Below are 10972 nucleotides of genomic sequence, written 5' to 3'. Positions count from 1 at the left end.
TTTGACATTAGACTCATATAGTTTTTTTTTTTTGATAAGCAAAGAGAATTTTATTGATGAAGAAAGCAGAACAAGCATAAAACATACATCAATAAAGAGGGAAGTGCAAAAGCATCACCGCTAGCCTTAACCATCCCAACTAGGTTGGCACCGCAAAGGAAGCAAAATCATCTGCTAGCACTTGACCCAAGATTGGCGAGAAACCAATCAAAAGAAAGCAAGAGAAAGGGAAAAGAAAAAAGAAAACCAAGCTTGATACAATCCACCTAAAGCAACATGATACAATCCACACACCAGCAGCCACAGCAAAATGATAAATCAGACCATTCCTCCTGCAGAGCATATCAGACCAGCATCACTATCAATCTGCATGGACCAGCTTACCATCCATAATCTCACTATAATCTGCAAAATCTGTGCAATATCACAGCATCTGCAACTGTTGCCTAGAAGAGCATGGAGTTGGATGATGGACTGCTCTTTCTGCAAGCTGAACTTGCCTCTCTTGATATCAGGTCTCAGATAATTTGTCCACCTCAGTCTACAGCTCTTCCCACACCTTTGCAACCCAAAAACCAAACCAATGCTATCTAGACACAACCAGGCAGAGACCCAACCAGGCTGCACAAACCAGTAGTGCAAAACAGATCAGAATCTGTTTTAGGCAGCACAGCAAATCTGCAAAGTTAGCAAACAAGCCAGTAGCTCATCCAGCCCACAAATCTGCAGGTATCACCATAATGCTGCAGACAAGACTTGAAAAGTGGGAAACACCAGAACATTATTCTCCCTGCAGCCAACACCTTGCCTTGATCACCAGTAGCAGGCCTGAAACCAGCCTCACAGCAGGCCCATGGAGGGGCCTCAGACCATTCCAGCTGCAGCAGCCATCAGTTCAGCTTCCACCTTCCACCTTCCACCTACACACTACTAACAGCCCAGCCTTAATCCTATGTCAGACACCCTCTCACCTGCTTCAAGTTTGTGACAATATCATGTACTGTGTAGTGCACCCCCTTAACATTTGACTTAACCCATAATGCAATTCTTACTTTCAAACTTTCTACCATCTGTGCAAAATCTGCATTACCATTGTTAAATAAGCATTCATTCCTAAGTTTCCATAAGGACCATAACATAGCCAAAGGGACCACCTTCCAAATATTGAACTCCTTCTTCTTCAAATTCATACCAGACCACCAGTCAAGCAAAACAATCACTGATCCTGGTGTTACCCACTGCACTTCCCACCAGCTTATCAGCTCAGACCATAACTTCCACACCAATGGACATAAAAGCAACACATGACTAATAGTTTCGACTTCTGCTTTGCAAAATACACATAAGGAGCTGACATTGATGGGTAGAGCTCCAATCCTGTGCATAAATTCTGTGGTTTTGATTCTCCCTTTCCAAGCTAACCAGCTGAAGAACTGAGCCTTTGGAGGTGCTGCATTTTTCCATATGAAGTTTGAAATAGGAATCCTGGATCCATTAGCTACCTCCAACCTTTCCCACACTGAGGCCACAGAGAATACCCCTGAATTATTAGCTTTCCATTAGACTCATATAGTTAAAAAGTCATTATAAATTATCACATCATTCTTTTTATTTTTTGTAAAAAAAATTAAAAAATTAATTAAAATAACCACTTCTCAAACCATAGGGGTTGAAAATGTTCTTAGATGGTGGTTTTCAACTTTTGCTGGTGTGGGAAGATTTTTTAATTGGAAATTTAATTAGGGGTTTGTTTGGAAAGTGTGTTGGTTTTTTAATTTTTTGGCTATTTTAGTTTGCGGTTAAATAACTTCATTTGAGAAGGGCTTTTTGGCATTTTCGAATTTTTGTGAATGAAAGAATGTAATAATTATGAGTTGGATGTGATGTTTTGTCTTATTGGACTAAAAAGTCTTTTTTTTTTTCTTGTGTGTGTGTATGGCTACTTTAACCAAAAAAATCCCAACCTCAACTTCCCAAACATAAGCTTAATTATGGTTCCTATATGAATAGTTCCCCCCACTTAATTCTCTCCTACTCTCGAATCTCTATGACTAATAAGGACAAAAAGAATAATTACACCATGTGGGTGATGGAACCAACTTAACCAATGCAATCATGAAAGCTACATTTGACCCACTCTTCAGAGTAAGTAAATCTCGAATTCTTAAAATTGTCTATAAATCACATGTATCGATTAAGTCTGAGAAACTAATGAAAGTTAAACTTGATATGTTTGGATTCACAATTCATTCTTAGGATCTATCCTTTTTTCCACTAAGCAAAATCATTCATTTACATGATCACATTTTTTACCATCTCATTTGTCACAATTGTCTTGAAATTGTCACTAGTGATGGAACCAACTTGTAAGGACCCACATTCATATCTTAGTCATGCTTGCATACATTTATATAATCCTGTCTTGCTAAGTTTGAATTCATGAATCTTGCCTTGTTTTGCTTAAGTGTGTTGCATGTTTGTTTCCTTTCTTGCTGCCTGAAGCCTAAGTCATGCCAAGCCTAGGTTATGTCTAGCCGAGGTCATGTTACGCCTAGGTCGTTCCAAGCCGAGGTCATCTTCAGTCTAGAATCATCTTGGAACCCCTTTGTTCGACCTCCACCCTCGCCCTGACATATTAGCCGAGATGTCATTATTTAGGCCGATGTGTTCATCACCAAGGCCGAGATGTGTACCATCTAGGCCGAGATGTTACCTTTGCACCTAAGTGATCTTGTCCTGGAGTGGTATGACCAAGAACGAGGTGTGGCACATCTAGGCCAAGGTGTGGCACAGCTTAGTCAAGTGTTGTCCTTCCTAGCCGAGGTCATTGTCGCCTTAGTTGCCGAAGCCTTGTCCTTAGCCGATGTCATCACTTGCCGGAGTGCCCTACAGTGTAGCTTGTTAGATACACTTTGTCATAGTCTTGTCTTGTCAATCTATCACCTTTTTTAGGAGAACCAACCAGCCGTTGCCATGTGTCCGAGCTGAGTGTTAAGTCAGCCGGTAGAGAGAGGAAACCCATCATTTGCTATATGTCTTTGTTTTGAAGAAGAGAGAGAAGCTCTAGAAGAGGGAGAGGAGTTCTTGAGGGAGAGTAGATCCCAAGCTTGATCCCTAGAGATCGAACCGTTAGATCCGTATTCTAAGGTTAGATTCTTGATCTGCTCTTGTCATTCTTTATGTTTATGTTGTTGCATTGCATGATTAAATATGATTTGTAAGCCATGCATTGCTTTGAAGCTCGGTTTTAGAAAGAGAAAATAGTATTCATGTGTTCTTCAAGAAAAGTCATGTTTTGATCCGAAAGCTCATGCCTAGATCCATGTTTTTGTGCTTGTTTCCATATGATTTTCAAGTGTGGGTACCCAGGTCCATGTTTTCGAACTCATAGCATGAAAACCCAGATTTTGTAATAAAGAAGTTATGATTTTAGCATTCATGTTCTTCATGATCTTCATGTTCATGTTCTTCATGTTCTGCACGGGTGGAAACCCAGATCTCCAGACCTCACTTCCTTAAGTGTAGTCGCCGAGATCACTCTTACCTAGACCTCACACTTAGGCCAAGCATCGTATCTCACCTTGGCCTACCTTGCATGATCACTTACACCTTTAGTCTGTCTTGTGCGCACCTCAGCATGCAGCCGTATGCCGAAGCCTAGGTAGCCACACCTTGGCCAGGAGGTGTGGGACCTCAGTAAAGACCTGGTTGGTACCCAGCATGTCTTCTTGACATGTAAAATAGTGTTTTGACTTCCAGCATGTTTTCCCGAGATCATTTGCATGCATGTAAGACTTGTTTTGGGGAGTATGTTCATTAGACCTTGCCATGTGTTTGTAGGACTTGGACCTTTGCCTTGATCCCGACGTCCCAAGGACTATGTGAGTGGTATTTCTGATAAAGTTATGTTATCAAGTTTTAATAAAGCTTTGCCTTGTTTTGATAAAAGTATTTTTTTAAGCATGAATGATATCCCTATTTTATGTATCAAGTATAAGCTTTGTTTTGGGTGACATCCTTGGAACCGTCCTTTCGTGTTAGGGGACGTTAAGCCTAAGTAACACCGTCCTTTCGTGTTAGGGGACGTTAAGCCTAGGTAACATAGTCCGTGCGTGCCAGGGGACTATAAGCATTTGTGGCACTAGTCCTTCCGTGCTAGGGGACTTTAAGCCTAAGTAGCATAGTCCTTCCGTGCTAGGGGACTTTAAGCCTAAGTAGCATAGTCCTTCCGTGCTAGGGGACTTTAAGCCTACGTAGCACAATCTTTCCGTGCTAGGGGACTTTAAGCCTAAGTAGCATAGTCCTTCCGTGCTAGGGGACTTTAAGCCTAGGTAGCACCGTCCTTTCGTGCTAGGGGACGTTAAGCCTAAGTAGCACCCTTGTTAAGATATCGGCCACTGACGGACTATGAACGAGTGTGCTCGATGCCGAGGTTATGCTTTTGTTTTGCCTGGAATGTCATCACCCCATGTTTTAAGTCGATGTATGTTAAGTATTCCAAGCAAGTTTTGAAAGACTAAGATTTGATTGATGTTTTGTTACAAGTCAAGCTAAGCTACGTTATGTATGGTTTTGATGATGATATACTATGTATTGTTTTGAAAGGATCTCGGGTATCATTCATTTAACCACTTTATTACTTATACCATTCACTGAGTATCCAAGCTCACCCTCCCTATGTATATATGTAGGTAACAAGTAAGAAGTTGGCTTCGCCGAAATGTGTGTTTTGCATGTATGTTATGTCGGCAGTAAGGATGTCGGCAATCTTGAAGCTTATGTATTTTGAACACATCGGCTCGAGAAGCCTTTTGTCTAAATATAATATGTATTTTTGTACTTCAATTTATTTGTATTCAAGTTTTTAACCTATGTAAAGATGTTTGCCATTCCATTTGACTTATGCACTGCTCTTATGGACCACTTGTATTTTAAATTATTGCTTCCGCACTTGTGAGCCCCATATTATACTCTGACTGTGTGTGAATTTTGAAAGTTGGCCTTCAGTAATCTCGGATTACTGGCCATCACGGCACCAAACTACTAGGGGCGGTTTGGGGTCGTGACACAACTTAACTAATGCAATTGTGACCATGAGATGGTAAACTAAATATCATTAGAAATATATATATATATATATATATATAATATTATTGGCCATTCATTAATCATATAGATTTAAAAAAAAAATTATATCTTTATATTGAAATGTTTGTTGTATCATTAATTATTTTTATATTTACGTATTATTTGTATTAGTTTCGTCCCCCCCCCCCCAACTAGATCATAATACTAGTGACAAACGGAACTTGCCTTTTTTTATTGGACAAATTACGTCAGTGGTTTCTAAAATTTTCACATTGAATCAATTCCATAATATCTTAGCAAAACAACATTGATAGAAAGACTTTTTTCAAAGTAATACAAGAAAATTTACAAACAATTCCATAAAGAACTTGGTTAAGTTTTTATTTATTTTGAGGAAAAACTTGGATTAGTTCTATTGCCCAAAATGGTAAATAGCATGTAATAGAGATGAGGAGGTGATGATGAGAAAGATGAAATCTCACAATCTGCAGCAATTGCAGCAGCAACAAAAGTAGTGGTCACTAGTCGTGACCTTTTCAGAATCATACATGTATATTACTGATGTTACGTACTTCTCCTAAATCATTAAAAGCTTTGACACAAGTAAAAATTACTAACTTCTCCTAAATCATTAAAAGCTTTGACATAAGTAAAGATTACTACAATGTGAAGAAAAACATGAATAGTTGAACTTATATGTGAATTTGACTGTGGCACAATAACTCTCTATTTTGATAAGGTTTTTGTTGGTGATACCATTACTATATGTATATCATTGTTGGAGCATTTTGCTCAGTTCTCAAAATTAAAACTAGAATCCATGGCCTCAATTGGCAAAAATCATAGAATTCACCAATAAAAGGAGAATACATATTATGCAAAACACGGTCTATAACATATTCTGGATAATATGATAGTTCACAAGTCATTTATTTAAGGAAAGACTTTAGAATATTTTACAAAAGACACAATCATCAAACCCCATCAACATGTATACTAGAACTATAGAATTATTCAAACTTATTTCTTTCCAACAACTCAAGAAAATCCATAACATGATCTCAATGCTGCTTCCTCTGAGGGTCCTTTCTCCAGCTGAATATAAGACCCTTCAATGACAGCAAAGCATATAACCAGCATATTAGTGGATGTTAACATGGTTTCTCTGAAATAATGCAACAATTGACTTTTGAAAAATTATTTGAGAAATGTATTTGCACTATTTGAACTATAAAACGACAAACTTGCATTTGTTTCAATGTTTTTAAGCATGTGACAAAGAATTTTGGCACTTTCCGTAAAGAAATTAGGTGGAAATTAATCTGTATACTTTACTATATGATCTTGAATGTAAGACATGTTTTGATGATAATCTGGAAATATCACTACCTCCACTTCAAAATATGAATGGTTATTCTTCAAGTAGTGATGATATTCCAAAAATCATTAACATGATTAGCATTGTTATGCTAATGACGGTAAGGAAATGAAAAAAATTCAAAAGATTCATGTAAGAAAAGTCATGGGCTATGAAGATGGAAATTTGATGCACACGTTGAAATTATCACAAGATACGGAGGTAATGTATGTACATGATATGTGTGAGAGAGAGAGAGAGACGAACCAATTGGGAGATAAATTCATCTTCCAAATTTTCCTTTGTTGAACTTCCTCCTTAGCCGAGCGAACTTGATTGCTATGGTTACTGATATCCAATTGTAGTTGTTTTCGATGAACTGGAAGTATGCATACCTCCAAGACTTCTTGAAATTCAAAGTACCACAGACCCCCAAAAACCCAACCCAGAAACCAGGTCCAATGCCAGTGTAGAACCACAAAAAATCAGTTTCATCTGCAACTTTACTCTCATCAGCATGTTTGTGATCACCATCAGATGATTTATCATCGAGGCAGCTGTTTAGTGGTGCACCACAAAGGCCATCGTTGCCTATATAAATGGAAGGATTGTCGAGAGTTTGAAGTTGATTTCCCGTTGGTATTCGCCCTGATAAATTATTGAACGACATGTTCAAATGACTTAGGTAGCTTAAATTGGACAGACTTAGAGGAATAGGGCCAGAAAGCTTGTTTCGAGACAAATCAAGAGATTCCAATCGTGTCAAATTGCTAATATTATTAGGGATCCTTCCTTTTAGATGGTTTCCAGATAAATTCAAGTTCAGCAACCCAAAAAGATCCATTAACTCTTCTGGAATCTCTCCAATAATGCCATTGTTCGAAAGGTCCATGGAGACAAGAAATTTGAGTGTCTTGGTGTATTCCAGTTCTCTTCCTTTCATTGAATCCAAAATGTTCTCTTCATAAGTTGCACTAACATCATAATAGTTATATAGTTTGAAATCGAACACACTATCTACTGCAACCATGGCAGCGAAGTTGGCAAAACAACGAGGGATATTTCCCATTATGTTATTTTGTGCCAAGTTCAACAATTGCAAATCTTGGAGATAACAGAGTTGTGGAAGAATATCACCATAGAAATTATTTGATTGAAGACTGAAAAATCTAAGATTAGTTAGGTTATATCTAATCCATGGAGGGATATTATCAGTGAGCACATTTTCACCTAGATCAATGGTGAAAAGTTGTGTCAAATTCTGTAAGGACAAAGGAAGCTTCCCATAAAACTTATTGTTACGCAAGTGCAAGGAATTGAGAAATTGTAGGGAACCCAATGAACTTGGAATTTCACCATATAGACTATTATTCTTCAAATCTAGCACCTCCAACTGATCCAACTGCCCCAAGCAAGGAGGAATTTTCCCTGATAACTGATTGTTTGAGAAATCAATAATTCTTATATCCTTTGCCTTGCACAAAGACACTGGAATGACACCAGTCAAGTTGTTATTTGAGAGAAAAAGATAACTCAAACTCATCGTCGCATTATCATCACTCACAGTAATAGGTCCTAAAAGCAAGTTGTTGAAGAGATCCAAGACATAAACATCTGAAGGAAGCGGTGCTAGTGGGCCCTCAAATCTGTTAGAACTCAATAGTAACTGTTTATCATGAGCACTATATTTACATTTTTGAAATATTGTCACCTTTCCTTTGATCTGGTTGTTAGAAAGATCCAAGTGTATAATGCCACAATAAATACTCTCAAACCAATCAGGAATGACAACTGAGATGCTTGCATTTGACATGTATAACTCTGTAACATTTTTTTGTGTTTTGAGCCATTGAGGAAATTGGGGTCCTACTTTGATGGATGACAATTGTATGACTTGGAGTTAAAAGGGAGGAACCCATTGGGAGGTCACTTTCAAAACTAATGAATTTGAATGCAAGTACAATTCATTTAAACTATTGAGTTTGGCAAAGTGAAGTTCATATACGGTACCAACAAATGCATTATTTGACAAATCTAGATATTCTAGTTTTGAAAGTTGTCCCAGACTTGTTGGAATGCTCCCATTCAATGCATTTTTTGACAAATCTAGATATTCTAGCTTTGCAAGTTGTCCAAGACTTATTGGAATGCTCCCATTCAATTGATTATCTCCAGTATCTAACACTCTCAAATATGATAGTCTTCCGAGTGATGATGGCAGCGGACCATAAAATGAATTCATGCTCAAGTCTAGGTAATACAAATGATTTAAATCGGGTAAAGAAGGACTTATCTGACCACCCAGTTGGCTCATTTTGAAATTTGGATCAACTAGATCATGAATTGGATTATGCAGATCAAGCTTCACAACATGGCCTGTTTTATTGCTACAACCAACTCCCTTCCACATGCAACAGTCCTTTCCAACCCATGAGGATAAACGGTTTGCATAATCTGTGAGATTTCCTTTGAATTTCATAAGAGCTTCTCGCTCACTCGCTATGCAACTCACATTTGAATTTGTACTACTACAAATGAACTCAAGTTTTTCAATGAAAAAAAGAGCAAATAACATCACAAGAGCACTAGAGGTTGTGCCCATAGCTTCTGAGTGTGGAATGCAATTTGATGCTAGTGTTGAAAGATTAAAGTTTTACAAGCTGTATAAGACTTGATTGTTTTGAAAAGTCTCAAGTCATGAGCACCTAGTTATAATTATTATTATTACTATATAATGCATATATTTAAAAATTATTAAAATATGTAAATAAGAATATTTATGTTCAAGTCAAGTCGTCAGTGGACGGCCATTCCGTCTTGTTGGGGGTAGAAACTCTAGTCTCTAGTCCTTGGTGTGTCAGGTTCATAGTGGACAAAGAGCAATGCTAGAATTATTAAATGATTTATCAAAAAAATTACCAAACACTCATATAAGACCATCTCTAATGATGTATTAAATTTATCATTAAATTTAAATTTGATAAAAATTTGCCTCTTTTTTTGCTCCGACACTTTCATTAAATACATATCAAATCGAGAATATCAAAAATATTTCACCAAATTGAGGACATTTGGATTTTCAGCATTTCACTATTTTAGAGCCATTGTTTTTGGACGTCGGACGACCTACCGGCTGACCGGCCGAATGTCCAACCGATCTTCCGCTTAGTTGAAAATGAAGGGAAAAAGAATTTTCAGATTACACTGGCCGGTCGACCAGTTGGACTTTCGTCCGGTCGTCCTCCCGATCGACCGATGTTTTGATGACAGCCCACAATGCTCCGTTAGAGAGCTGGATATCAGATAGATGAATTACTCATTTTTTACTCAAATTTAATGAAATAATTGATACACCGTTGGAGATACTCCAAAGTGTGAGATAGTGATACTAAAAAAAAATACATTTATGTCAGTTAAATATTGTACAAGTGTTTTTTGCAAGTAAAATTAATGTTGTTAGTGTTACAAATTAATTTAAAACCATGAGAGAAGTATATGGTTAATTTTAAAAAGGATAGTTAGAGTTAGTCAAACGTGAATAAGGTGAAATATTATATATAAACGGCCTATACTTTAGTGGGGTTTTAGGGGTTCCTGGTGTTAGGTCCCTACGTTGTCAAATCCGGAGACAAAACATTGTGTTGATTCAAATGTAATTTTTTGTGTTTTTGTTCTGTCCGCTCGAGCCGATACTTGTGAGCTCGAGCGTAGATTAGCAGGTCTCAGTAGTTTGTCAGGACAAGCAACAAATACTGGTGGGTGTGATTTTCCGCTCGAGCGGATTCTCCTACGCTCGAGCGCATCTCAGTTTGTTTCGCACGCAGTTTTTGGTCAGTCCGCTCGAGCGGGCTGTGTTGAGCTTGAGCGGAGATCGCGGATCCAGATTCCTATTTAAAGCTGTTAAGGGTGTTTTTGTGAAGGAGTTTTTTCTAGATCTGTTCTAAACGAACTAGGGTTGTGTTTAAAGTTTTCTTTGGAGATTTTTCATAGTTTTCCTTGATGTTCTTGAGAGAGTTCTGAACTTATGCATTGAGATTCATACATCAAGGAGGTTGCTTCTTAAGTTACAAGAAAGTTCTCTTCGGTGGATTCCGAAGATTAAAGCATAGAATTCAAAAGGCGTTTGATTCTACGCAGTCGTTAATTCGACAATTGGAGTTGTGGTGTGGAATCAACTTCAGGATCAATTCCGTGACGAAGGTGTGGTGGAAAGAGTTACAGAAGATTCAGAGACAAATTGACTGGGTTGGGTAATTTGTATTGTATCTTTGTAATCTTTTTGTTCTTCAGTAGTGGATTGATAGTGGCGTTTCGCCCGTGGTTTTTGATTACAATTGAAGGTTCTTCAATTGTGGTTTTTTCCACGTAAAAAATCGTTTGTGTCGATTTATTGTTTATTCTCAAAAACAAACAAACTAAGATCACTCTCGTAAGTGTTTGATGATTTTAGGTTGAGAGTTTTGAATTAATTGGGTTTTGGAATAAGTTTATCTTGATCTAATCACAAATCACGTAGGATATTCAATT

At 37.7% G+C, this 10972-nt stretch overlaps 1 protein-coding gene across 1 annotated transcript; it reads right to left on the bottom strand.

Moving 5' to 3' along the window:
* Positions 1-6728: 6728 nt before the first annotated feature.
* On the bottom strand, positions 6729-8258 carry LOC114288018 (receptor-like protein EIX2). Its single transcript, XM_082895017.1, has one exon. The coding sequence runs from the start codon at positions 8256-8258 to the stop codon at positions 6729-6731; it is 1530 nt and encodes a 509-aa protein (XP_082751143.1).
* Between the last annotated feature and the right edge of the window lie 2714 nt (positions 8259-10972).

The sequence above is a fragment of the Camellia sinensis genome, chromosome 11 (assembly GCF_055761805.1).
Source record: "Camellia sinensis isolate YWXY chromosome 11, ASM5576180v1, whole genome shotgun sequence".
Taxonomy (NCBI): domain Eukaryota; kingdom Viridiplantae; phylum Streptophyta; class Magnoliopsida; order Ericales; family Theaceae; genus Camellia; species Camellia sinensis.
This window is presented reverse-complemented; position numbering and strand designations above follow the sequence as displayed.